Here is a 26,511-nt window from a genome sequence, read left to right on the forward strand (position 1 = left end):
AAAAATCTGTATCTGACCCTGGGGACCAGTTTTACACACCGAAAATGTCAAAAGAGACGGTACTCGCAAATCCTCTTGTATTTGTCTCTTTATTTAAGTAGTCCTAGCGTTACACGAACTGGTGAACTCACATCAAGTACTAAAATTGCCAAAAAAGGGCAATAAGAATATTTATTTTTTATTAATAATAAACGTAAAACCATTTTTGTTTTTCTGAATAGCTAACTTTCAAATAGAGGGAAAAATTAGGAAAAATTACTCTGAAAGCAATAAATACGGAAAAAAAGTGACGTAATAAAATCGATACACTATTGGAGGTTCAAGCGGACTTAGTCACCTTGTTAAGTAATGATTAGTGTAATTTTTATAATTTTAATTTATAATTAATTTGAATCAAATTAGACTGGTAATTTCATAAGTGAAAAAACAAAGAAAAAAAGTAGAGTATTATTCACAAATTCGTGTGGAAATCATAGAAATGGCCTCGTTATTTTTTTAAACTGTGTCTTAGTACTAGACAAAATCATCACCCTTTCGATACAAATAGGTGATTGACCTTAACCATCTCTTCCGAATATGCGACTCAAAAATCCCACATCATGAAAATCTTTTAAGTACATAAAATATTATAGTAATTTAGTATAATTAAACATGATTTGATTGATAATCATAGCAAAAAACCCTTATTAAGAATTAAGAAATCTAGAAACCTAGCTAGGGCGGGAGTAAGAATTGGAGGTAGTAGTGCGGGAACCACCCGACCGGCCCCAATTCTATGTCTTATTTTCCGTCTTCCTAACGCCGTAGGTGCCAACAGTCCCTTTATGATTAGGGTTACGCTCTTTAAAATCGTGAGAGCGAAAAAATATCTCATTGGAAAAAGAAAAAAAATCCGAGTTTTGGAGGCGGAGCCGTGGTGCTATTTGAATCACCGCTTTTCAAGAGCTAAACCCTTTTTTTCCACCCCCCCCCGCTTCTCTCCCGTGGCGGCTCCTCTATTCTGACCCGAATCCTTTTCTAGGGTTTCTCTCTCCTCCTCGCAACACGCTCGTCTCTGTTAGGGTTAGGACTTGGGATTTCTCCACCACCCTCAGAGCGCCTCCGGTTCGAGATCTGGACATGGCAACCGTGGCTCCTGCCTCTGACCGTATCCTTTCATAGAACCTGATTGGAGTTCTTGGCTCTTTTCTTGATCTGCTTGTTTTACGGTATATTGATCGGTTATGGGCCTGGATTTGGTCTTCTTGCCTGGTTTTTTGGGTTGATCTGGAGCTTGACTGGTGTTTGATCTGTATTTTGGTGGGTTTTACCTTCTGGGTTTTGGTAGGGTTTATGTCTGGATTGGTTTGATGAGTTTTGGTAAGAGATGGTGTGAGGTGTATTTGGATCTCCAGGGCTTTGACTTTTGGGTGCTTGTGTAGGTTTTAAAGTTTTTCTTGGTACTAGATTTTTTATTCACGTTTCTTGTTTTGTGGATTTGTGAAGTTCTTTTGTGAGGCTGGTTTCTGTTTAATTCGGTTCGCGAAAGAAGATTCAGTGTACTGGTTTTTTTTTTTTCGTTTAGTGATATATAGTTTAGCTCTTTGTTTGTTAATTTTAGCTGGTTTATGTTCTTCTTGAGGGACGTCTACACTAACGTTATAGCTTAACTTTTTTTCGCCCAAATTTTCGCAAGCTTTGAGCAAAATCGAGGATGATCTATATCGAATTGAGTTAGTTGAATAGTCTTGATCCATATGATTGTTTTCCCCTTCACTCTAGTCGTCACAGAAACGGCAGATTTACTTCAGAAGCTCTCATTGGATTCTCAACCAAAGACTCTTGAAGTTCCTGAAGTTGCCAAGAAGGTAATTTGCATATATTTTGTTTATCCTCTGGTTCGCTTGTGCGGTTGTGTCCTGTACTTCTGAATCTTACTTGTTTACTGTTGGACAGCCTTCTACCGGTAAGTTTGGGTCTGTAGATGGTGGTGATGTGGCGAATGTTCAAATTCCTACTTGTGAAAGGTCTACTACCCCACTTCTTACTGATTTCGTGGATCCAAATATGTGCTATGTCCCTAATGCATACGCACCATACTACTATGGAGGTAAGCTAATCTTCTTGAAACCATATTATATGGATGCCTTCTAGGATTCTTTTAAAAGGTTCCGCCTTGTTCCAAAATATAATGAAATAATTCTTTTACAGACTATGCTTCATCCCTGTTTTTAATTAATTTCGTGATTTTGTTTGATAATGTCTTTTTCATGATGTTTGTTGCTTTTTAGGCTATGATAGTCCGATGAACGAGTGGGAAGATTACCCTAGATACGTTAATACAGATGGAGTGGAGATGCCTCCTGTAAGTGATTTATGATCGTCTGGATCTGGATCTTAGCAGATATAAAATTAAGACGCTTTGTAAAGGCTGGTGTGTAGTGTTTGAGCCTTGCTTTACTTTTATTTGCAAGTGATTGCTAATTTTTTCTGTTTGTCTTTTGATTTCTGGCAGGGAGTTTATGGGGATAATGGATCTCTCATGTATCATCATGGTTATGGATATGCTCCATACGGAGCCTACCCTGCAGCGGGTTCTCCTGTCCCCACCATGGGGCATGATGGACAGCTTTATGGGCCACAGCATTACCAGTATCCTGCACCTTACTACCAGCCACCAACCCCTCCCGGTGCCCCTAACCAGGGTCCTACTGCACAAGGTGAGGTTTCTACTTCAGTTGCAGCTGATCAGGTGCCTCTTCCTGTTGAAATGGGCAACGGAAATACCAATGGAATATCAAATACCAATGTTAATGGTACTACCAATGGCCCTACGTCTATTTGGCCGAACTTTCCTAACTCAACATCAAACACAAATGGCTCTTACGGGAGAGGTGTTTTACCAGGTGGAATACCTCCTACTGGCTACCATGACCCAAGATTTGGATATGAGGGTATAAGGTCACCTACCCCATGGTTAGATGGACCAGTCTTTACTGATGGGAAACACAGGCCCGCTACTACAAGTACTTCGATGTCTTCACCTGCTTCACATATCAGCAGCATCCCCCCAGCTAGAAATCATAACCTTCATCATGTGCCACATCTTATGGTATGCAAGCTGCCCCTAGCTTATGCTCCTTATTATTTTTGGTTATTGAAGTAGCATATTATTTGACTTTCTTTTATTTTTTAGGGTTTGCACCCTCCTAGACCAACATCTGGGATGGGTTCCACACCTGGATTCATGAACAGGATATATCCAAATAACAGAATATATGGCAACTGTGGGAATGCAGTTAGAACGGGACCATGTTATGGATCTAATGGCTACGATGCAAGATCTAATGGTCGTGGCTGGTTGTCTGTTGATAATAAATACAAATCACGCAGTCGAGGGAATGGCTTTTTTGGTTATGGAAATGAAAATTCAGATGGGTTGAATGAGCTTAACAGAGGACCTCGAGCTCGACCTTTCAAGAATCAGAAGGGTTTTGGCCCGCAAGTTGCAGTAGCAGTGAAGGGACAGCACCTTCCTTCAAATGGAAATACTGAGGATTCAATTGTGGTTCCAGACAGAAACCGGTATAATCGTGAAGACTTCGCTGTCAAGTATATTGATGCTAAATTTTTTGTTATCAAGTCTTATAGTGAAGATGATATACACAAGAGCATCAAATATAGTGTCTGGGCTAGCACTCCTAGTGGAAACAAGAAGCTGGATGTGGCATACCAGGAAGCCCAGGAGAAATCTGGTGGCTGTCCTGTTTTTTTGTTTTTCTCTGTAAGTGAGATTTGTGTTTTCTGTTCATATTTTGGATTTTATTATTATTTTTTTGTCTAAAAGGTGTGTGCATCCTGCTTGTTGTTTTTAAGGTTAACACTAGTGGGCAATTTGTGGGTCTTGCGGAGATGGTAGGACCTGTTGATTTCAACAAAAATTTGGAATACTGGCAACAAGACAAGTGGAATGGTTGTTTCCCTGTAAAGTGGCACATTGTAAAGGACGTGCCCAACAGTCTGCTGAAACACATAACTCTTGAGAACAATGACAACAAACCAGTGACAAACAGTAGAGATTGTCAAGAGGTGAAGTACCTTGTAGTAAATAGGATGTTGCACTTCCTGGATTTGTTTTCTATTAATAACCTAATGAATATTTATTTCATTTACTGTTGCAGATTAAGTTTGATCAGGGACAAGAAATGCTCAAGATATTCAAGGAGCATTCTAGTAAAGTTTGCATCTTGGATGATTTTGTTTTCTATGAAGCTCGGCAGAAGACACTTCAGGAGAGAAAATCCAAACAACAACACTTCCACAAACAGGTATAAAATGAAATATTTTGGATTTGGTATACATTATATGATAATGGAAGAGTCAAATTTCATTACAAGCTGAGGGGGGCCAGCTGCCAGGATGACTCAGATGTGTTAAAAATCATCTCTCTGATTTTGTTGTGCTCTTGTCATGGCAGAAATTGTGACCCTGGTTCATGTGCTGTTCATATCTTCACCATTATAAGAATTGAGAGCTAGCAAATTGCTCCTCTCTTAATGTAGCTGCAATATCTTTTTTATCAGCTGCCGTTTGAGTGTTATATGCAACAATAATGTTCTGTGTTTTTTGAATTTGCATTAGTGACAATCAATCAGTTATTTAAACATTCCTCTTCTTTTAACGGGTGCTTTGATTGCCACTTCTGTTACCTGATCTTGGATACCTCCATGCAGGTCTGGGACGGAAAAGTAAGTGATGGTGCTAAAGATGAGAAAGACAAAGATGTCTCAAATGTGAAAACTAAGTTGTCTAAGCCTTTGGAGTCGGCCCAGGCTTTACCTGAAGAGAATGGTGTGGTGGTGGGTACCGGAGCTGGGGATGCTGTAAAGACAGCTAATAAACCTGTAGTAATAGAGAAAAGGGTTGTTGCTAATGGGGTTGCAAATGGTTGTTAGGCTTTCACCAACTCCAATATCCCGTTGTCTTTGATTTCCTATACAGGCGGTTGAACCAGAGTTTTGCTTTCTAGATTCTAGTTAACAGAGGTGAACTGAGGAGTTTCACAGGTTACAGGGTCTATGATCTGCTATAGAACCAATAAAAAGAAAAACGAATATGATGGAGAGGAGATTGGTAGCTCTCTTAGCTTCTATAGCGGTGGCAAGCCGTTTTCAAGTGTCTGAATATTTGAGCCTTTTTCTTCTTTTCTACCCTTTTTCTAGATTCTCTTTTCTGTTTAGGAACTTGTTATGGTTTTTAGTAGAGGCAGTTTCTAACAGGTTTCAGTTTTTTTTCTTTATTTTATTTTTCCTTTTTTGCACTTGTTATAGGTAGCCTTGATTCCGTAGTGTCATCTTCTCTTTAATCTAAACAGATCCTCTCTTGTAAATCATCTTTGTTGTCGATCTTTTGTACCGTAAAGAGTTGCAACGAGTTGATAAGGATTAACACTAGAGGAATTAAGGCAGTCTTCAATAGTGTTTGTTTCTTATATTGAAAGCTTTGGAGCTATTTTATTGTTCCTCGTGGGTGATTGACGTGCGAAGACAAACAACTAAAAACGTAACCTATCTTGGGCTTAACCTTAATGGTGAGAAGATATTCTTGCTCATGGGCATACCATTTAGTGCATGAATTACTGAAGTGTCTCTTAGTACAAACTCATTGATGGTCCCTGCTTGTGTTCTCTTCAAAATCAACACGCTACTTTGACCTTAATTGTGACACGTCAAGAATGTCTCCTACTGGTTCAAACTCATAAATGGAATGCATTGATTGTGCCTGCTTGTGTTCTAGAAAAACTGTTCAAGTACAACTGTCGCTGTTGTTAACAATGCCCTAAAGAAGAGATCTGAAAGCTGGCACTTTGACCAGTGAAATTTGACGAAATGCAAAGATAGGGTTTGGGTTTACTGAAAATCTATCCAGACTGCCCTCGTAAGTGATTAGCTGGTACAACTCATGGTTTCATGACTCCTGGGCTGGACCTGGATTTGAGAGGGGGTGGTTTCTGGGCTTGGAAAAACCATTCCCGACTCATATGACTGACCCAATTCTCACCCATGTGTACAGGTGTCGAAGGGGTGGAGCAAAACTGAGTCACAATTTCTTGGTACCGCTACTATGACTTTGCCAACATACTTGAACTAATAGGCCCTATATATTTGTCTCCACATTGGTAGACTGTCATCCTTAGAACCACCAAGCTGTAGGAGCTTCATATTATTAGTGAGAAAGGGTAAAGCAACAATTGACATCAAGAGAATGTCTGTAGTTCAAGTTTACAACAGCAAGCCACTAACTATGGATAAATTTAATACTTACAGATTACAAGAGTGAAGACTGCCCGTGGATCCTAATGACGTTGCTTAGTCAAACACTTGATTCTAAAAGCTGCAACACAGAGACGCAAACCAAATGCAGGCAGCATTTGTTTCTCAGCTGTGAATGGAAGTACTGTAAGTTTCTCTCTGTATATCTATACGAGGGTACCCTTATGCTAAAGTGACCTTGTAGCATATCGCTTGTGCAAATTAATAGACACGGTCAGTTCAAGGGATCTGGCCTAGTACAAAGCAACCTTTCAGATGTTGTCTTTCGATGTGCTTCAAAAACTTCCCCTTTTCTAAACACATTTATGCAGTTTTCGCTAAAATAAAAATAAAAACATGTAAACATGACCATACACATTGAAAAAGCAAAGTAAATAAACAAGAATAGGCTTACTCATGGGCCATGATCTGCAACTTGTCGCCTTTTGCTGCCATTTGCATCGGGCTGTGGTATCATCTCTCGACTGTCATGCTTGTAGAAAGCCTGTAAAACTCTCATCACAAACGAATGTACTATATTCACTTTCACCGTAAACGAGGTGAACACTGAGAACTAGGTTGTAATTGTCACTGCCTCTGTAACCCAAGGTTGATAAAACATGAACTATCAGAAAATTTGACAGCTTTGCAATATCATTGCTTAACTCTTATGTATAGAGGAAGTCCCTTTGTTAGAAGTTACGGCAAAATCAACAGGCAGCTAAAATTGCTGGACGTGAATCTGAAACACAGTAACATACAGACAGGACAAACCTTTACTGCATGTGTACGACCTGAGACTGTCTCCAAGCCAGTCTCAACCTTGTGAACGTCACATCTCCAATGTCCTCAATTAAATTTCTAACCAGTGGAAAGAAGCCAATTTAAAACAGTTTAAGAGAATAATAACATCCCTGAACCAGAAGCCAGAACTCACCATGTATATGTCAGGGATATTATCACAAGCACTGTTACCCATAAAAAATAATCAGATTCATCATATTAGAGCTAAAAGGCAGAAAAAACACCAATGTGTTTATTTTACATACTGATCAAATAGAAGTCTTGAAATTTTTAAGTAATGAAATGGTAATTGCTGAAAAACTCTTGGAGACTCTCCCTCTGCTTCCAACACCTTTGTTAATCTTTCTGGTCACGAAGTAGCAATCAGTTGTAATGCTGCAAAATCTGGATAAAGGGAATTGTATTTTCAAAAGCCAAAGGCATGAGTTGGTCTAAAAAAGGGTAACACAAAACAATTGGCAGACTGCTTTGACATATAGGGTCGTTGGGTGTGTGCATGCAATATCCAGGAAAAGAATAAATAACACTATTAACGCTGAGGAACTGAGTTGGGATTGGGGAGTTGTATCCAGGTATTTCACCACTTCTCGCGTTCATGAATATCATACAAGAATTTTCCCCCAAATAATTATCATTGATATTTCCAACAGACTTAGTACGAATAATCAAATGGAGTCCTCTCATGTGTACCTTTTGGAGTTTATAGTTCACGTTACATTTGCAATACACGTTTTGTCCTTTGATGCATATGTCCGATTATACAGTGGATAGCTTTCCGGTCATTTCCTTTCTGCATGAGCCATGTGATTAGTGAGCTACAGTAGCAAAGAATTAAGCTACTCACCAACAGACATCCACTCAAGCAATCGAATCATACACTTTCCCCGTTTCTGTAACGCTACTACAAGCCAGAGTGGCACTTTAGTAGCAATCTGGGGAAGGAACGCATCAAAATCCCCCTGGCCAGAAAAATAAAATAAAATAAAATCCCGAACAAGTTTGAAAAAACATGAAATGTGAGATCATTTCCAGCTTCTCCATCTGCATGTTAGGTACAACGTTCACCATCTCATCCTCGCGAGAAACTCCACCTGAAAAGAAGACTCTAATTCGTCCTAAAATCATACTTACAAGCCAAATCTCAGAATCAACAGCAGAAACGAAAACCGAATAAGAACAAGTGCAACTCGTGAAAGAAAGAGAAGGAAACTCAAACCACCGCCATCAAGAAGACTGATAGATCGGGATCAGATTGCCCCGCCAGTTCCGCAAAGTCGGAGACGTTTGAGTTCCCTCGTAGAAGTATTAAATTGGGAGGGAAACTGAGACGGAGCACGGGAGACTAGCGACAGGTAAGCGAATGAGAATGGGATTTTCCACTACCCATAAGATGGGCCTAGGCCGATTTATATGGAAGACCAGACTGACATAAAAGCGTTTTCAACTTGGCCGCATCCACCCAAAATCGGATGGGCCTTAGGCCATTTATCATGGTATAACGACATACTGAATTTGCAACTCGGGTGAGTCAACCCAAAAACTTCCCCTGGAATCTGCCTTGGGGTCGAGCAACCTGACCCGACTCAGACCGATTCCGCAGCCAATTGCTCAGTCCGTGTTCACCAAGCTGACCTAGGGTTTAATGGGTCTCATGGTACATGTTGGTACTTTGGAAATAAAAGATCCAGACTGAAGGGACCAGAAGAGCATAAAACAACATCCAAAAAGAAACCTCAAAGGGTCAAAGCCTTGAAAAAATAACAAAACAGAAGTACAGCAAATGGATTGTTAACACCATTTTCTTTTCCCAAATTTTTCAATCATTCAACAGTTTGAACTCATGTTACATTGGCCATCATTCTCATTTTCATGACAATCTTATGAGAATTGGAATGCTTGTACTCTACAAATGTAGGGCTCTTGGCTGGTCTGTACTCAGGAAAGAGGCGCCCAGATTTATACCTCACCCCACATGCATTACAGAGGGTTTTGGGTCCCAGGGGACCGGCCCTCCATTGGGGGGTATGCTGTGATAAGCAATGGCTGCACCTCTTGGACTGTCCGTGGCCATGCCCATTGTATCCCTCTCTTCCTTTCATTTCATTCTTTGGAACAACGGGTTCAGTCTCTGCAACCAAATGGGTTTTCTCTACTTCTTCCTCTGCTTTCTTTGGGGCAATCAATTCACTGTCTGCCAGCCAATGGGTTTGGGGCAACAGAGGTGGGTCTGAGGTGGTCGGCTGGAGGAGTTGGTTCTGCATGTGTCCGTAGGATCCACAGCTACTCAGAAGGGTACTGATAGTTCTGGTTCTTTTCCTTTTGGTGCCTCTTGTCTTGCCTGGAGTGGAAACTTCTTCTCGTTCACAGGGCTTTTGATGGCTTTCAGAGGGCTCCGAGACTGAGGTCTGGACATTCTGCTCTTGTTCAGAGGGTTTTTGGTGGGTTTTTGAGGCTTTTGATACTGAATCCTGAAAATTTGTTGGGGGTGGAATTGAGATCCCCTGGCTTGAGAACGAGTCCTCTATGAAGACAGATAGCCACTCAAGGCCAACATCACTTTCCCCCTGCAGCAGCGACAGCAAATGCAAAACTCAAAAATTGAACAATACAACAGATGAAAACAGATAAATGACAGCCCAAGCAAATGGATACTGTTCATCAGGCGCTGCAAAAGTTAGAAGAAAGCAATAATCTAGAACAGCAGAAAAGAGAAGAGAAGTTTGAGAAGCAGAGGTTTATGATAAAGTAGAGTAATTTAAAGACTGATAACCCATAAATGGAAGAAAAACCTTGTTGAAACTAGAAAAAAGGCTAACTTCATACAAGATGAAAAGGATGGTGATGAAAAACAAGCTCAAGCCACTCCCAAGTAAGAAAAAGCAAGAAATTTTGAAGCTTCTCTTGAAGGCAAAAGAGGCAGGATACTTTCAGACATTTTAAGGCAAAGAACGATAAGAAATAATTCGTCGAGAACGAAACCCAGCTAAGAGAGAATTTCAAAAAAAATGAGAATACATGAAAACGAACACCGAGACGGCAAGCATACTTGAAGAAATTACACTGCATGCAAGACATCCAATGGATAAAAATGCAGAAGAGGACTAACAAAATCTGGTGAAAAAAAAAAACAAAAAACTGGAAGAGATAAGAGACAAAATTCTAAAAAGAACCAGTCAAAGACATGCAGCGACTCTGATGAAATTTCGTAGAACAGAAAAAGGAAGATTCTTTACAACGCACACTACTTCGAAGAGAAAATACAGCAGAAATGACCCCAGACAATGGTCTGCCGAAGAAGAAGACAAAAAAATCTTCACCTTAGTCTCGCCCAGAAAGAACTCATCAAACCCAGAAGCCCATTGAGAAACGTCAACCTCCTGCAACTGTTCCGGTGGCAGGAAACCCCCAGAAACAGACACATTCCGGCAGGAGTCCATCGCCTAGAACCCCAAGCCTCTCGAACCCATTCACCCAAAAAGCCTCGAAACTGAAAACAGAGAGAACCCCAAAAAAAGAAACGGCAACCACTGCCTTTTCTCTAACGTTGCCTTCTTCGCCTTTCTGTGTCCTCTTCTCTCTTTTTTTTTTTTTTTTTGTCGGCAGCTTCTCTCTCTCTCTCTCCCCCTCTCTCTAATTTTTGCCATGTGATGATGAAATCCATTTCTGGACCGACATGAGATAGGACCCACTGTGGGACCCATCATCGAACGGCATTTAAAACGATTTCTGCTGTCTCTACAAACTTCCATGTAAAGGGCGTTCAATCTCCGACTGCATCCTCGGTTAAGGCTTATAAGACACACCCCACTTGGTACAAGTTTTAAGTCTGAAAAGATTTTGAAGCTTCTGCAATGCTGAATCTGCGCAACAAAATTGGGGTAGAAGAGGAAACAATAATGAAGATATGGAAAATTCATGAGATCAATGTTAAAGCCATCAAGAGCTTTTGACCCAGTACAAAACCACATGTGAAACTTCAGTGGGAGGGCAACGAAACATGATTATCGATCTGATTTCCTGAAACTGGGCACAGACAGCTACATTGACGGCCAGTTTGTGCTCAATTTCAACTGGATGATGGCGTGCTATTAATCAAGAAGCTTTATACAGCTATGGTCTCCTCACATTGAAGACTGTAACAGACAAAATGATGAGGGAAGGGATTCTTTGGGAATGAATAACTGCATGAAGAAGCTTCAAAAAGGTCATCAATGAAAACTGTGAAAGAGCTCTGGATGCTATATTTTATTAACTGTCATGCTCAGAGAGAGAGAGAGAGAGAGGTCACTAGCTGCTAGCAAGCTAACAGGTGAGGCAGTTCATAAAGACAAGAAATATACAGTTCCTGTACATGATATTAGATCAAATGACAATTAGATTAGAGGAATTTCTATCGATACTGGAGAACCCAGGGGGAAGTACTTCCACTGATTACAGTTGGACAAACTTTGATGAGAACTTTTCAGACTGATGTGCTCCAGTAGGTGAATGTCAGGGCTCCATAGATGACTTTGATAGGTATTGGCGCCACTCGTCAGGCATTCCTTTTCTCATCCTCAACATTCTTATAGCAGTATTTGTCAGAGGAATTGCAAGTATGTCAAAGTCTTTCAGAGCCTAAATGAAACAGGGGCAAACAAGAGAAACTTCAAGGTCATTAAGAAGAAGCACACCGTTAACTTGGTTATAAACTATTTGTACTTGCTAGTGACTTGCTGACCTTTGGGACTTTGATCAGCTTCATGTTTGATTCCTCTAGAGTTTTCTGGCCTTTCTTTGAATTGCATTTCGCACATGCAGTAACCTGCACCATAGGAATCGTAAATTATTTAATGTCACAGCAACAAATGTGCATATCTTGTGTCTGTTTTTCAGTGTCCGAGTTTGTGATTTAACAGAAAATAGTTTCTGCATAATAATTTATGCATACCAGTTTCATTCTTTATCAGCAGCAGCTGTTGCCTTTAACAATTTTCATGACTTAAGTGAATTAATAACGAATGATATACAGATTGGACTAGCTGCTAGAGGGAAAAAAGTCAAAATAGAGCAAGAAGAACATAAACAGCTATGCATTTAAATTGTTTCTGATTATCCAAATTCACTCAAGTTGACAATTGGGCCGCTAGACTAAATGGCCAGGAGCAGTCAGCTGAAGCCAGCGATGTTCCACTGCAGTTGTCGTTTATGCAAGTAATCTGATGTTGATTAACCCTTATGTGTTGTTTGGGCACATTTCTGAAGCTTATACAACTATAGGGGTCCCTTTTAATGTATTCAAATGAAATTAGCTTCTTTAACAAAATTTTGAAACGAGAACGGCACATCAAATTATCTCCAGAAAGTTTTGAAACTATTCACGCACACAGCCCATTTCACGAAAGTTAAGAACAGAGAATCTCCCCTTCCTCCATATTTAATAACAAGGATCACCAAGAAAAAAATAAGTAAATAAGGCCACTCTAAGACAATGAGTATAGTATATTTGGATGCCAATAGATAATGGATGCATACCAGATTTTCCCATTTCCATTCACCACCTCGTGAGATCGGCAAAACATGGTCAATCGTCAAGTTTTCACCAGAAGAACAATATCTATTGACAACAGCAATTGACATAAAAGACACTCAGAAGAAAATAAGCCATTGCAGAATAAAGCACACAACAAGAATTAATATGATTCCTTAATTGACCCAAAAATGGACAAGAATTGCATGAGGCCGAACCAGATAAAGGTGAGAAGTCTTGTGAGTTCAATTTTCAAGTACTTACGCGCACACTTCCCAATCAACATAAGACTGTAGCTCATGAAAGTTTTGCATCCATGCTTCTCAGTTAAAGCCATGAAATCAATCAGTTAATAATTATCCTCTTTCAACATGTCTTCATAGAATCCACATATCATACTTTGACCAGTTTTTAAAAACTGATAACATCCATAATATCTGCTCACAAACAAAAAATTATTTTTTCTAAAATAATATTTTCAAAAATATATCTTCAATGTCTGCTCATAGATATTCTCAAAGAAACAAACTCATAAAAGAACTATACTCATCAGATTCATTTAATTTAACAACAAAATTCCACAAAACTCATGATAATGCCAAGACCACAAAGATCTCTAATCATGAATCATGATGCAACAGTTTTGGGCTATTGGATGAAAGACATGCCAAATTCCTCCAAATCTTCATTTAAAAGCAAATTTCAAGTCCATTTAGTGTTATGCACTACAACTTCCCCTCCACAGAGAATGGAAGTAAAAAAAAAAAAGTATTAATAAGTTAAAAGGTCATCAACATCATTAGTGCTTCAGAGAGCTACTTACTGACACAAATAGTGATCTCGGAAAAATATACTTTTGCGACTAAGGTTGTGTTTGATCCTTCTTCGCTTAGCAACCTGCAACAAATGTGGAACCTGAAAGCAGGAGAACCAAGAACTGCTCAAATACTCTTGAAAGCGCGAGCCAAACACAGCCATAGAAGCTCAAGAGCCAGTGTTCAAGAACAGTAAATTCCATTATGTAAAGTATGGTTGCCTCCACATACCCTCAGGACAGCTGGTATGAAAAAGGATCCACTGGGAGATGCTACAGTTTGATCATAATACTCTAAAACATCAGCCTGGATTGAATAAGGACGGTAGCGCAAAACCAAGCGAATCACCAAAATAAAATGTGCATAGTAACAGGTTGCAACAAATTAAGGACTGCAAGTTAGAACGACTAAAAACCAATGAAGTCATTAAATAATAGGAGACAACTGTTAGAGATGCCATCTAACCTTCTCCATGAATTCCAAACAAATAGCCCGCCTCCAGCAAACAACATTAACAGGCCTGACATAATATAATCACACGTTTATAAGTAGTATGCCACCATTACTCGGGTCTAAGGATGGAAATTAACGTAATCAGTATTTCACAATGGCACCCACTCCGAATACCAAATGGGTAGTAGCAGAAATTCCAACAGAGTGGTAGAGTCGTACTAATACAGATTTAATCATAGTCTTAAGATGAGGACCCCATCCAAACAGATTATCTGGCTAGAATAAAAGACACAACACGCACACTTACACAATAACTGAAGCAGGTAAAATAATTATTTTAATTCTGGGGTGCGTCAAACTGTAGATCGAAGGGGAAGGTTGAGAGAAGTAATCTACCATTCAGTCTTGAAAATCAAATAAAAAAGTAAAAATCTCGACGTTTTGATCTGGTATATAAACTAGTATTCCCGACAAGTTTGATCATCAAACAGTTGAAACAACTGCCAGGCCCCATCTAACGCACAACTAGTCAAATACTTATAATAATACCAAAAATATTTTATAATAGAACCAACCAAAAGCGAAAGAAAGAGACCCAAATTCTATAATACAAATACGATTTACCATTAAATACAGCTCAAAACATCAATCAAGCCTGAGCTGCAGAGTACAAGAGGCAAGTTGCCAAAATCGCAAAGACAAGCATTCAACTCACTCACTCTATCTCTCATCTCTCACTATCGAAAAAATGCAGAACCAAAAAACAAAAATCACACACAAACTTCACCACAGTGACACACCTGTAGGAGATGTCCAAGACCAACCCCCTGAAACAGGACAACTCGTCCCTCGCAAACTCATCATCGTCCCCATCAACAGCCACAACATCTATGTCACTCTCGTCCAGGCACCTTTCAGAAGCACCAGACCCACTTGACTTCTTCTTCGCCGCAGACCGGAGCCTGTAGGACCGGCAAGACTTGCGGGGCTTATCCCGATTCAAGTGAAGGATCTGAAGTGGTAGGTTTTCCAGAAATCCGTTAGTTCCGTATCTGTATTGAAATGGATCTCTGGTGTCGGGGTGGAGAGAGAATCTGAGGTTCCCCTGAGCTGTAAATTTCGCCATGAATGTCGGAATCCCTGCGCTGCACAGAGACGAAAATGAGGCGCGGAAGTGAGAGCTGCATTTTGCACTTCTTTGGTTTTTAGTTCCCGGGAGTGAAGCGGCCGTGATCTTTTTCCACTCTTCTCCGACTCTGCTACTGTGAGAAGCAATTCTTCTGAGAAGCTCATCAGACGTAATTATACGTCATAGCTTCTCGGTTTATGGGGGTAAACGGAGGTCACACGCTTCTCACATTACAAAAGTCACTTTTTGTTAAATGCAGTAACTAATTACGCAACATGCGGGACACGAGAGGGGATGAGGGCATGTTTAAAATTATAATCATATATTAATAAACTAATTAACAAGGGATTTGGATATTCTCGACAGTGACACGTGTATTACGTTTAATGTTTATCCCTAAAGGTCAGAAAAGTTGTCTCAAAAGCAGTACGAGCAGACCAGCTTTGCTCAACGATTAGCAACTCTCTTTCTCGGTGTGATTGGTTCATTCTTCTTCGCAAATTCGTTCAATTTCATCGAAGAAATCTCATGGCCTCGGCGTTGGGGAGATTGGCCAGAAGGGTCTCGATTAGTGGGAGAAGGTTCTCCACCTTGTCCGGCCAAGATCACAAGGAACCAACGAATGGGAAACGCATGAATCTCTTCTCTGCCATTAACCAGGCTCTTCATATAGCTCTTGATACTGATCCTCGGTATTCCTGTTGTGTTGTTCTCCCTTTTTTTTCTGCTTATCAGGGAGCATGTTTTCGTTGTTTTGTGGGTAGAATTCCCTGTGGGAGGACTGGAGTTGCTCAATGATATATCTGTTTTTTTTTTTTTTGTTAGTTCTGGATTTAGAACTACTGAATTTCCTCTTAGTTTTTGTTGGTCTTCTTTATGCAGTTTCAGTGACTGTTACAACAGTGGATATTATTTTTTCAATGTTTAAATTTGTTATAGAAAATGAGGACTTTCTCAAAAAGTTAAGATTTTTAACTTTCTCTCTGCGCATGGTTTTCGTTTTCTTTGTCATGTGGATTTGATGGGTTTTAAAATGGCAGATACAAACACTTAAATTTGGTTATTTTCTGACTGTTCGATCATTACATACTCTTTTGCTTGTTTTGGTTTTTCCTGGTGGGAGTTCTTCATTTATGTGTCGTTAACAGAAGGAATTATGCCAGGAAAAACAAAGATTCACTGAATTAAAGAAGAGTTTGATTCAAGGCTAGTCTTGTATCTCACATATAATTAGGCGTCATCGATTCATGGAAAACCTCAGTCGGTCATTTCCATAGCTGGTTAGGATTAGAAATCAGGCTAGTTTCTGTGTTCTTATCAGCAGACTTGGCAGGCGTAATCTTACTTAGTTTGTTAACATTTGTTGCACAGTTCGTATGTATTTGGAGAAGATATAAGCTTCGGTGGTGTCTTCCGGTGCACAACAGGATTGGCAGAAAGATTTGGAAAACAAAGGGTTTTCAATACGCCCTTATGTGAACAGGTGCAAATAAATCTTTTTAGGAAGACATAGTCTAGGATTTTTCATGCATGCCTGTGTTTTTTTGTTCATTTTCTTAACAAATCCTACCCTATCAATGGATACAGGGAATTGTTGGATTTGGTATAGGTTTGGCAGCCATGGTGAGGACCTGTAGCTTTATTTTCTCTTTTTTAGTTCATGTTTTTATGCTTCTAAACGAGATTGCCTACTTCCTCTGCTTTCCTTTTTTTCTTTTTCTTTTTCTGCTTTAGCCTTTTGGGTCTTTCCAGCTCTAAGCTTTGGTATATTTTTTTTTTATTATTTTACAAAACAGGGGAATCAGGCTATTGCTGAAATTCAGTTTGCAGATTATATTTTTCCTGCTTTCGACCAGGCATGCCTACCATCTCCTGCAACTTTACTTTCAGAATCATGGCTCCAGCTAACACAATATTTACTTCACAGATTGTCAATGAGGCAGCCAAGTTCAGATACAGAAGCGGGAACCAATTTAATTGTGGAGGTGCATATTCTTTGAAGTGCACTCTTTTTGAAGCCTTTATGTGTGTGGTTCTACTAAACGTTTTTTTTTTTTGGTCACAGGTTTGACCATAAGATCTCCTTATGGAGCTGTAGGGCATGGTGGACATTACCATTCTCAGTCTCCAGAGTCTTTCTTTTGTCATGTACCAGGCATCAAGGTTAATATGCATCTTTTCCCCCCAAAAGTTTTAGTTTTCTTTAGATACTACTTCAAATCTAACAACCCACCTTCAAACTCTGCTCTTTGAGCAAACTCAGCTGTTTGTACAGCCTGATGTGCAAAACATGAATTTTGAGATTTGATAAGTTTCAGTGATGGTGAGATGAAGTGTTTCCTGTTATAGGTTGTCATTCCCAGGAGTCCATTACAAGCAAAAGGATTATTATTAGCATGCATACGTGATCCAAACCCCGTAGTATTTTTTGAGCCAAAGGTTTGAGGTTGTCTCAGTTACTAAATATGTCATGTTTTAGGTGAAATCCTGCTTCTTTTTTCTGTAAGCTTTAATAAGAACTCTTTTCTATGCATCTGATATTGTTAAATTTTGAATATTCAGTGGCTTTATCGGCAGGCAGTGGAAGAAGTTCCAGAGCACGATTATATGTTGCCCTTATCTGAAGCCGAGGTAGTTACTTCCCATCTTTGTCGGTCCCAGTGTTATAGACATAGATTGAGGTAATATGTATTCTCTCACAGGTGATTAGTCAAGGTAGTGATATAACTCTGGTGGGATGGGGAGCTCAGCTTCAGGTGCTGGAAGAAGCAAGTGTTGAAGCTGCAAAGGTATGTATTTGGGAGATAGGACCAAACCTGACCATCCAGTCTTCCAGAGTATAATTCATAAAAACAGATTTTGTTATTGATTCAGCTAAAAAACTTTTCAGGAGGGGATTTCTTGTGAATTGATAGATTTGAAAACGTTGATACCTTGGGATAAGGAGACGGTAGAAGCCTCTGTGAGGAAAACTGGACGACTCCTTGTGAGTACAATTTTCATGGCATGTTAAAGTTCTATACTCAGCAAATAGTTTTACCTAGGCCTATCTGCAACTATTTTCATTCTTCTTAATCTTTATAGTGAGTTAGATCTCATGGTAGGTTAGTCATGAAGCTCCAGTGACGGGAGGATTTGGTGCAGAAATCTCTGCGTCGATCGTTGAACGTTGTTTTCTGAGGGTAAGTAGCATCCATTATGTTTTCATTTAAGCCAATTGTCTTCACCTTCGAGTTTTATATTCGCTGTTGTTACTCTAAACCCTGGGACCCAAAGTATCAAAATTCGTCTTTCTCGGAGTTAAAAGATGGAATTTATCTCATATGTTCTCATCTTTTGCAAAGGCTTTCTGTTGATGTAATATGCAGTTAGAAGCTCCTGTGGCCAGAGTATGTGGCTTGGACACTCCCTTTCCACTGGTATATGAACCTTTCTATGTGCCCACAAAGAACAAGGTACACTCTGCCCTCATCTTTTCTGTGCCTTTTTTGCCATAGCTGACACCCGTTTGAAAGTGCAGATATTGGATGCAATCAAGTCAACAGTAAATTACTAGGAAACATGGTGAAAGCATTGAAGGGAATAAGTAATTGTGCATCTCGGGGGAAATACTGCTGAAAGCCTCTCATACAATTTCTCCTTGAAACCAATTTAGTAAAATAAATAAATGCCGCTAGGCTCATAATGAAGAGTTCCATGGCAGTTTAATGTCCATTGGTATATTCTTTACAGGATGAAGTTTGACCAGATAGAACATTTTACGTTGTCTTTTATGGTTGGTGGCTAAACATGCACAATACATTCCAATACCTCGTAAAATTTTGAATTTGGGACAACGCAATTGAAATTTTCTCACGCTGCCATTGCTTCGATTTAACTTTTGCTGACCCTTCCTGAGTCAAAAGGGCGAGTAAACCTTGGTTTCTAGTTGCCAAAGCCGGTTTCTCTGTCGAATGGATCAGAACACAATGCTATAGATACTTTTGATACATCATAATTCTATTTCGAAGCTTTATATTTGGCGTTTCATTCATGTAGACATCCATTTTCGGTCAATAAATGATAACCTTAAAGCGTGCATTGAAATTAATACGTCCACTTATTCACGGTTAACGAAGTAAAATTACAGGATTTTTATGGAGAACTGTTGAATAAAAAAATAAAAAATTAGAGTCACAAAAAACTTCCAACTCATCCCACACGCACAACTTCTCAGGTGTTTCGGCCCTTCTACGAAGTAAGGCTTTAACTTTGTTATTGAGAAAAAAGTGTCACAGTTCTGAGAGACAAAACTGACACAGAATAAATAAACAGTTATTCATCTTCCGATGCTTAGTCTCATAAACGAAATTAAAAAAAAGTTCAAAACGTCACTTCGGCTCCCAAGCTCCATCCTTTCAGAAAAGAATATTGACTTTTCCAGACGATCGATTAACGTTAGTCGCAACTTCAGCTGAACACTTCCACAACGATGGTAAAAATACTGAGCAAAGCAATCACCGCAGGGCTTTTGATTCCTCTTGGCTATTTACAAATTGAACTTACACAGCTGCCCTTAGCGGCGTCAAAGATGCTCTGGTATAAAAACTCCAGCCAATCCCCCCTTTATCCTCTGTTCACAGCAAAAGATAAAAATCGATATTACCGGAATCCCACCTGTGTTATAGACACTACTTATAAACTGAATCTGGGCATACCATTGTTGATTCTTTCGAAACTCAGTCAGGACGGGATAAATGTTCTCAAAAGCTGTATATGTCTCATCCCTTACCTGGAGTAAGAAGTGGTACAAACCCATCAATGAATATGATGCCCAAGTAGGGAAGATACGACGGCTGAGTTCCAAGTCAATCTACTTACCTTTGCACCAGTCAAGACTATCTTCCCAGACACAAATATGAGCAGCACAATCTTCGGCTGCTTCATCCGGTATATAAGACCCGGGAACAGTTCTGGCTCGTACTGTTTGGGAGCAACCAAAGTCCATTTGCACTCTGTCAGAATGCCCACTCAAAAAAACAGAAACGATGCAACATTTACCAAACAAATTTCCATATTTTATGCATAATGAGGCAAGTTAATTTGACAATAAAGAGATAATTTTAATTACAAATACAATAATTCGTTTGGTTACAACTTACACTAGAGAAAGCACCGTGGGAATGTGCAAGGCCTTCAAGTCTTATGGGAAATTTGACATCACAAGAGCCAACGATGTTCTGAATTTTGAAATCCTGTACATATCACAATAATCGGCTTTTACAGAAAAATAGGAAAAATAAACTAGTAAATCATGACCTTTTCCTTTTTCCCCCCCTCAATATACTTAACCTTTACTAAACTCCAAAACAGGGCATAAAAAATGTAGAAAATCCGTTTTGCTTGAGTACAACTGTTTCCCTACCCTCTCATTCCCAAGATAATAAACATTTAAGTGGCGATCCTCAAGCAGGGTAAAAAAAAAAAAACCTGAGAATATTTTTTTTATCAAACATCTCTAACACTTTTAACTCAGGCTCAGACAGGCTCACTACTTTATTATTCAAAATTGTATATAGCAGTCCTCTCCTAGAAAGAGCCCAAGCATATATCCTCTTTTAGGACAACATGAGACTTGAAGTCTTTATATTAAAAAATCATGCAATCATTTATAACAGACAAGATAAAAGAAACCAAGACAGAAAGAGATCATATCCCATACCTTGAATTTGGCAGGAAAACCAAGTTTCTGTATAATACGAGCATACTGAAAAAGCAAAGGGTTCATTTCAGATCAGATAGCCTTTTTGAGTAGTAGAGCTTCATGGGAACACCTAATGAGTAATTCTAATGTCAAACATGAAAAGACTGACTATACCAACACAAGACCTCAATTTACCTTCCTAGCAGCCAATTTGGATTGTTGCTCGCTCTTAGCCCCAGTGCACACCTAAAAGAAAAGGAGACCAATAAATAAAAAGAGTATAGAAGGCAATCGAAACAAAGCAGATCCGGTATACTTGAGCGTTAAGTACACCTAGATATATAGAAGGATAATGTAAAAAAATAGAGCCAAACATTATACACAACTCCCCAAGAGATCATACTCAATCAATATAAACCCTAACAAGCAACCTCATCTTCGGCTGTCCAAGAGAACATACTTTTAATAGGATTATGTGTTTTAGAGTGTTAATAATACCAATGCTGCCAATACAAGTAATTCTGAAAATATTATGATATAGGTTGTAATCTAGCAACATGTTGTTAGTAACATTGTAGTTAGAATTTGTACTATCATCTAATTGAGCTTCACATGGAAATTTGAAACAGATGTGCACTGCAGAGAATGTTTGAAGGCTAAGGCCCTTCTTCCTTTTTTCTAAAAAAAAAAAAAAGAAGAAAAAAGAAAAGAAAAGAAAGAAAGACCCAGTTCAACAGTTCTAACTCGAGAAAAGAATAAAAGTCAGCAGAGGCTTCTTCCAGACACAGAGATGTATATAACAAGGGCAAAGCTACACTTTGAACAAAGCAACTTAATCTTTTGTATTATCAGATCAGATTTAAATCAAAATTATTCAATGTGCAGAGTCCAATTATCAACATCAACTCTCCAAAAGAAACACCAGTCCTTTTTGATAAATAGCAGGAAACCAGATTCAGTTAAAACGGAGTATAATGTGGATAATCCTAGAATTTTGCTAAAAGAAAGTTCAATGATAGATCATACAATGCAAACCATCAAGCTCTTGCTTTTTTTCCGCTAATCCTGATTAGGAAGAACACCACATTTACAGACAAGTCCAATAAAGACATGCAATAATAAATGTATTGGTATGGTTTCAGCTATAGGCAACTTTAATTTATCCGGACAACCCAAACAAAATGCTGAAAGAAGATATACCCACCATTTTCCCAGATGCAAATATTAGTGCTGTTGTTTTGGGTTCTCTAATCCTCATAATTACGGCAGCAAAACGCTGTAAGATAAGAATCGGAAAATAGAGGAATGATTCGAGTTAGCACCAGTCTTGCAAATTTCAAACAAAAAAAAATGCCATTTAATCTTACCTTGGGATTATATTCTGCATTTCGAGCGTGTAGAGCTATAGCTTTCAGGTCCAATTTGCAGTCCAGATTAACTGTAGAGACTATGTTCCTAGATTTTAACAGATCAAAACATTAGCTGAAGAATCTAGGCTTCCTTTTTTAACATTTTGCAGAAACACAAATTTTTTTAATAGAACACATGACAGAGGTTGACATGAAAATATAATGCAGGAAACACATTTAAGCAGAAAACACTTCACACAATTCTATCAAAAAGAAGCAAATATAAAAAATGGCAACTTTGGAGTCTTCCACATGACATTGATTCCATTATTCCAAAGCAGATTTTAACAGTTAGAATGCAAATTAAATTATAGAACAGCCTGCTCATTTCTTCAATAAGAGTTGTTAACTTGTAAGAACTGCAGCTTGATGGACCATTTTTTTGTTCTTTAGCTCTTTAATTTTGATAAAGGCATACTGCTAATTCTGTCAATACAAATATATTTATGACCATATGAACCATGTGAATACACTATCAACCTTTTTTTTTTTTTTTTGAGAACTCCAGAACATGAATCGAACGCACAAACAATAGCATCATCTATTCCAGCTTAGAATCAATTCATACAATATATAATTGTATAGTCACAAAGTTATTTCAGATGATTAATTGCAAATATGCAGGTCAAAACCTGGCTGCTTCACTTAACAACCATGAAACGAGTACTAATGGTTCATTTTATGGCAACTTCAAATACCGAATCTAGAATATGACAACGGATACAAAAATATCCTCAGGCTAGCCATAAAAAGAGAGCTAGAATTTCTCCAAAAGAAATCAAGCGCTAGAAACATCAGCTGGTAGAAAAAGAGGAAGGGAGTAGGGTACGGGTATTGTTGGTTTATTCCACAGTATTAGAAAGATAGAATCTGCGTCAACTGTCAAAATTGACAGACTCCTGATCCTTTCAATTGAGCTTTTGCAATAATGTTATAAAGATCAGATTGATCGTAAATTCTGCCTGTACATTTCTAAACACAGGCCCCTGTTCTCTAAAATCCAAAACATGAAACGAGATAGGAAAAGCCAACCCTAGTTTATGGAACAAAACGAAAACACTTACTGAAGCGTAGGAACAATGCCAGAGGGATGTTTGGAAAGGTCCACTGGTTGACTCCCTTCCAAGACCTGATCGGCCATATTCCAGGTAGATCCCTCTTTCAAACCCGTACAAACGATGAGGGCTTAAACTTAACCAACAACTGATCGCAGCCACGGAGAGTAGGGATCTCTTCCAGAAAGTTAAGGTTCTGTAGAAATGAGCTCGGTGAATTAGGTAAGAACAATGATCCAAGTTCCAAATAATCCAAACAACCAACAACAGATTTTTTAGATTTTAGGGTTTCTTAAACTTTTAGAAACACATGCTTCCTCGTACCAGTACTCGTCAATGTCTACGCCTTCCGGTAGATCTGAAGAACAGGCTACTGAAACAGGTACCCAATACAATCCCAACAAAATACGTGAAATTTCCAACTGCGAGGTCTCGTGACAGCCAATCAACAGTCCGTTGCTCTTTTGCCCTCAGCAAGATATTCAACCGCGCACCACAATACAGGGTTATCCAAACCAATCTCAAACAAATTCCACCAAAACCCCCGTCAACATTAACATGAACAGATTAGCGACGACGCAGCTCAAGATCGGAATGCCCACAACACCAAGCGATCAAGCACCAACCGATTTCTCGCAGTCCAACACCAAATCAGACGTTTAAAATCGAAATCAGATGTTCACCGGAGCAGACTTCAAACAAAACAGTGATCAAAACATCCCCGTGTGTCTGATTCGTAGCGGGAAATTTGAATACGGTGTCTTTTATAGGTTTAGAGAACGAGAGGAAGAGATCTGGAGACCCGGAGTGGGTATTTAGGGTTTCGTTGGCAGGAAGAGAGAGATAAGAGACGGGAATGGAATAGACAGGTCGTGATTGCGTGGGGGTTTATTTGTAGAGGTTGCTTTCCCTTTTATAGAGGGCGACGGGCTACGGCTGGAATAGCCGGTGACGCCAAAAAAGTTACCGATGAGCGCCGGTTTCATGAATTTAAAAGTCGACCTTCCTGTTTGCTATTGGATAACGGGGTTTTGTCCGTACACTGTCATCCACACGTTGCTAGCGATTGTAGGAGAGCGGACGTGTGGGATTCGATGATCGCGCGAGTCAGAAAACACGGACCGGACCGGGCAGGACCTGGTGCCTGGTAATGTTTGCCAATTAAACCGGTAAACGGGGTGACCCAACCAAAACAACAAAACTAATAGGGAGGGGGCTCCTAAACATAGGAGAGTAAGAGGTTTGCTCCGCCCTTTCTTTGTGGTAAAAGCGAGGGAGGAGCCCCTTCCCCTTCTCTTGTTTCAAAGACATTGGGTGTCGTATCCTGTGATTACTTCCGGTCGTCTTTCTTCACCCATGTCGGAAACAAACAGTCTCCCTCTCGCCGGCAGAGTGGTGATCGTCACCGGAGCCTCCCGCGGCATCGGCAGGGGCATCGCCCTTCACCTTGCCTCCCTCGGCACTAACCTCGTCCTCAACTATGCCTCCAGCTCCACCCAGGCCGACCAACTCGCCGCTGAGATCAACTCCCTCTCCCCCACCCACCGCCGCGCCTCTGCCTTCCGTGCCGACGTCGCCAACTCCGCCGACGTCAAAGCCCTCTTTGATCACGCCCAGCAGACCTTTGGTCAGGATATCCACATCCTCGTCAACAACGCGGGCGTCCTCGACGCCAAGTATCCCTTGACCGCCGACACCACCGAGGAAGACTGGGACAAGACCTTCAACGTGAACACCAAGGGGGCGTTCCTCTGCTGCCGGGAGGCAGCTAATCGACCGGTCCGAGGCGGCGGCGGGAGAATCATCGCCATCACGACGCTCGTGGGTACTCTCCGGCCTACCTATGCGGCTTATACGGGGTCCAAGGCGGCGGTAGAGGCCATGATAAAGACCATGGCGAAGGAGCTGATTGCGTCGCTCCGGGGCCAATAGCGACTGATATGTTCTTTGCTGGGAAGAGTGAGGAGGATGTGCAGATGTTTATTAATGTCTCTCCGATGGGTCGACTCGGCCAGGTTGAAGATGTTGCTCCACTGGTGGGCTTCCGGGGAGTGGGTGAATGGCCAGGTGATCCGCGCCAACGGTGGCTATGTGTAATGTCTATTCCTGGGTTCGTATTAAGGGAGGAGCAGGATTTTGTCATCAAACGCTAGAAATCTTTGTCGTCAAAAAGCTCTATCTTATGAATAATTGTTTGAGATCTGATGGGCTCTGGTAGTTTTATTTCTGCATGAAAATAAGAAGTACGCTATCAACTAGAGGATCGCTTCAGATAAAAATTTGCATGCTTCTTCTTCAACCTCTCTCCCAAAATGAGTGTTTTCCTGTTAGTTGAGGTTTTTTTTTTATTGTTCTGATTAGCATTTCCATGTGCTTTGCCAAGGTTTGTAATTTAAATACGGAAATTGTCACAACATGAACTTGAAAACAGAATTTGGTTTAGTATGAAGTGTAAAAAAAATGAAGTATTTACATCAGCAAGTATCGGTGTGTCTTCGATAGCATAACAACTTCAGATTGTGATCCTTCTGGTTGTTGAAGAAAATGAGAATCAATCAAACGAGTCTTGATTGCTTATCAGTAGATTCAACTGCAGGCCCCAAAGACATTTTGGAATAGAAAGGATAAATACATTCATGGAGATTTTATCTCATAATATGAAGGGATAAGAATAAATGCAAAGGGAAGATAGTCCTTTATCATACCCCCTCAAGATAGGCCAATTTTGTCCCGTAGCAGCTGAAGCTATGAACGTAGCACTGGCTTTATAAGGAGATCATACTCGATAAGGACAAATTTGAGCCAAGACGAAGAGGATTGAATTTGAGGAGAGATTTATAGTAAAGATTTATAGCAGCTGAAGCTATGAACTTAGCACTGGCTTTATAAGGAGATCATATCTTATTGAAGGCTTTTTTTCTATTCGATGATCGATAGTTTTCTTCTCTTCCTCTCAGACTACTACTACTATATGATAAGAGATTATCTTCACTTTGGTTAAGGAGATAAGATTTCTTATCTTCCCTTCAGTTCAGGAGATAAAATCTCCATGATTGTATTTATCCTTTCTATTATAAATTATATAAATATCACTTTTAATCAATACAAAGACGTGGTTCACTTCAACATCTCATATAGTATCAGAACAGATCGATTAATCTTCTGCATTTGTCGTCTTCCATTTTTTTTGTTCGAAATCCTCTTCGCCCATCACTCCCTCTCTGCAACGCCCTCCAATTTGAACCACTGGTCACACTTCTGAGCCATGCGCATGTGCTTCAACAACCTCTCGCTAGGTATCTCGTGTCTCCACAATAGCAGCCTTCTCCCCAATTTTCTCCTGCTTTCCTCCCTTTCCCCGCCA

General features: G+C 39.8%; 5 protein-coding genes and 2 pseudogenes across 9 annotated transcripts; 3 read left to right on the top strand and 4 right to left on the bottom strand.

The window, feature by feature from the left end:
* Nucleotides 1-897: 897 nt before the first annotated feature.
* LOC137967125 (YTH domain-containing protein ECT4-like) lies at nucleotides 898-5,500 on the top strand. The gene is made up of 9 exons (XM_068813574.1): nucleotides 898-1,147; nucleotides 1,771-1,847; nucleotides 1,936-2,089; nucleotides 2,271-2,344; nucleotides 2,495-3,091; nucleotides 3,176-3,763; nucleotides 3,856-4,068; nucleotides 4,161-4,307; nucleotides 4,713-5,500. Exons 1-9 carry the CDS (start codon nucleotides 1,120-1,122, stop codon nucleotides 4,932-4,934), a joined length of 2,100 nt encoding a protein of 699 aa, XP_068669675.1. The 5' UTR covers nucleotides 898-1,119; the 3' UTR covers nucleotides 4,935-5,500.
* A 1,205-nt stretch (nucleotides 5,501-6,705) lies between these two features.
* LOC137935502 (DNA replication complex GINS protein PSF2-like) lies at nucleotides 6,706-8,599 on the bottom strand (annotated as a pseudogene).
* A 241-nt stretch (nucleotides 8,600-8,840) lies between these two features.
* On the bottom strand, nucleotides 8,841-10,677 carry LOC137934780 (GATA transcription factor 7-like). Its single transcript, XM_068779304.1, has 2 exons — nucleotides 10,412-10,677; nucleotides 8,841-9,658 (listed from the first exon to the last, which is right to left on the bottom strand). Exons 1-2 carry the CDS (start codon nucleotides 10,529-10,531, stop codon nucleotides 8,933-8,935), a joined length of 846 nt encoding a protein of 281 aa, XP_068635405.1. The 5' UTR covers nucleotides 10,532-10,677; the 3' UTR covers nucleotides 8,841-8,932.
* Nucleotides 10,678-11,195: 518 nt separating this feature from the next.
* On the bottom strand, nucleotides 11,196-15,074 carry LOC137934782 (uncharacterized). Its single transcript, XM_068779305.1, has 7 exons — nucleotides 14,672-15,074; nucleotides 13,884-13,938; nucleotides 13,650-13,724; nucleotides 13,427-13,518; nucleotides 12,609-12,690; nucleotides 11,815-11,898; nucleotides 11,196-11,711 (listed from the first exon to the last, which is right to left on the bottom strand). Exons 1-7 carry the CDS (start codon nucleotides 14,995-14,997, stop codon nucleotides 11,586-11,588), a joined length of 840 nt encoding a protein of 279 aa, XP_068635406.1. The 5' UTR covers nucleotides 14,998-15,074; the 3' UTR covers nucleotides 11,196-11,585.
* A 364-nt stretch (nucleotides 15,075-15,438) lies between these two features.
* Nucleotides 15,439-18,826, top strand: LOC137934413 (2-oxoisovalerate dehydrogenase subunit beta 1, mitochondrial). 4 transcript variants are annotated; one of them, XM_068778724.1, is made up of 13 exons: nucleotides 15,439-15,692; nucleotides 16,372-16,483; nucleotides 16,588-16,623; nucleotides 16,797-16,856; nucleotides 16,928-16,985; nucleotides 17,066-17,163; nucleotides 17,350-17,439; nucleotides 17,563-17,631; nucleotides 17,703-17,789; nucleotides 17,891-17,986; nucleotides 18,105-18,182; nucleotides 18,369-18,455; nucleotides 18,521-18,826. In XM_068778724.1, the coding sequence occupies exons 1-13, from the start codon at nucleotides 15,529-15,531 to the stop codon at nucleotides 18,554-18,556; spliced, it is 1,071 nt and encodes a 356-aa protein (XP_068634825.1). In that variant the 5' UTR covers nucleotides 15,439-15,528; the 3' UTR covers nucleotides 18,557-18,826. The 4 variants fall into 4 exon arrangements, 3 of the variants coding, with proteins under 3 accessions (XP_068634825.1, XP_068634827.1, XP_068634826.1); XR_011109170.1 differs by lacking the exon at nucleotides 18,521-18,826 and having other exon boundaries at nucleotides 18,110-18,182; nucleotides 18,369-18,386; XM_068778726.1 differs by lacking the exons at nucleotides 18,369-18,455; nucleotides 18,521-18,826 and having other exon boundaries at nucleotides 18,110-18,198.
* A 284-nt stretch (nucleotides 18,827-19,110) lies between these two features.
* Nucleotides 19,111-24,017, bottom strand: LOC137933971 (TATA-box-binding protein). 2 transcript variants are annotated; one of them, XM_068778128.1, is made up of 10 exons: nucleotides 23,472-24,017; nucleotides 23,157-23,343; nucleotides 22,051-22,138; nucleotides 21,888-21,959; nucleotides 20,879-20,929; nucleotides 20,702-20,746; nucleotides 20,142-20,234; nucleotides 19,861-19,962; nucleotides 19,698-19,771; nucleotides 19,111-19,612 (listed from the first exon to the last, which is right to left on the bottom strand). In XM_068778128.1, coding segments are annotated over exons 2-10 (603 nt in total). In that variant the 5' UTR covers nucleotides 23,234-23,343; nucleotides 23,472-24,017; the 3' UTR covers nucleotides 19,111-19,611. The 2 variants fall into 2 exon arrangements, 1 of the variants encoding a protein (XP_068634229.1); XR_011109151.1 differs by lacking the exon at nucleotides 19,111-19,612 and having other exon boundaries at nucleotides 19,861-19,994.
* Nucleotides 24,018-24,488: 471 nt separating this feature from the next.
* LOC137935175 (NADPH-dependent aldehyde reductase-like protein, chloroplastic) lies at nucleotides 24,489-25,303 on the top strand (annotated as a pseudogene).
* The last annotated feature ends 1,208 nt before the right edge of the window (nucleotides 25,304-26,511 follow it).

Source organism: Aristolochia californica, unplaced genomic scaffold, assembly GCF_029961685.1.
Source record: "Aristolochia californica isolate CCGP_79_NKW_82.1479 unplaced genomic scaffold, dmAriCali1.0.hap1 SCAF_6, whole genome shotgun sequence".
Lineage (NCBI taxonomy): Eukaryota > Viridiplantae > Streptophyta > Magnoliopsida > Piperales > Aristolochiaceae > Aristolochia > Aristolochia californica.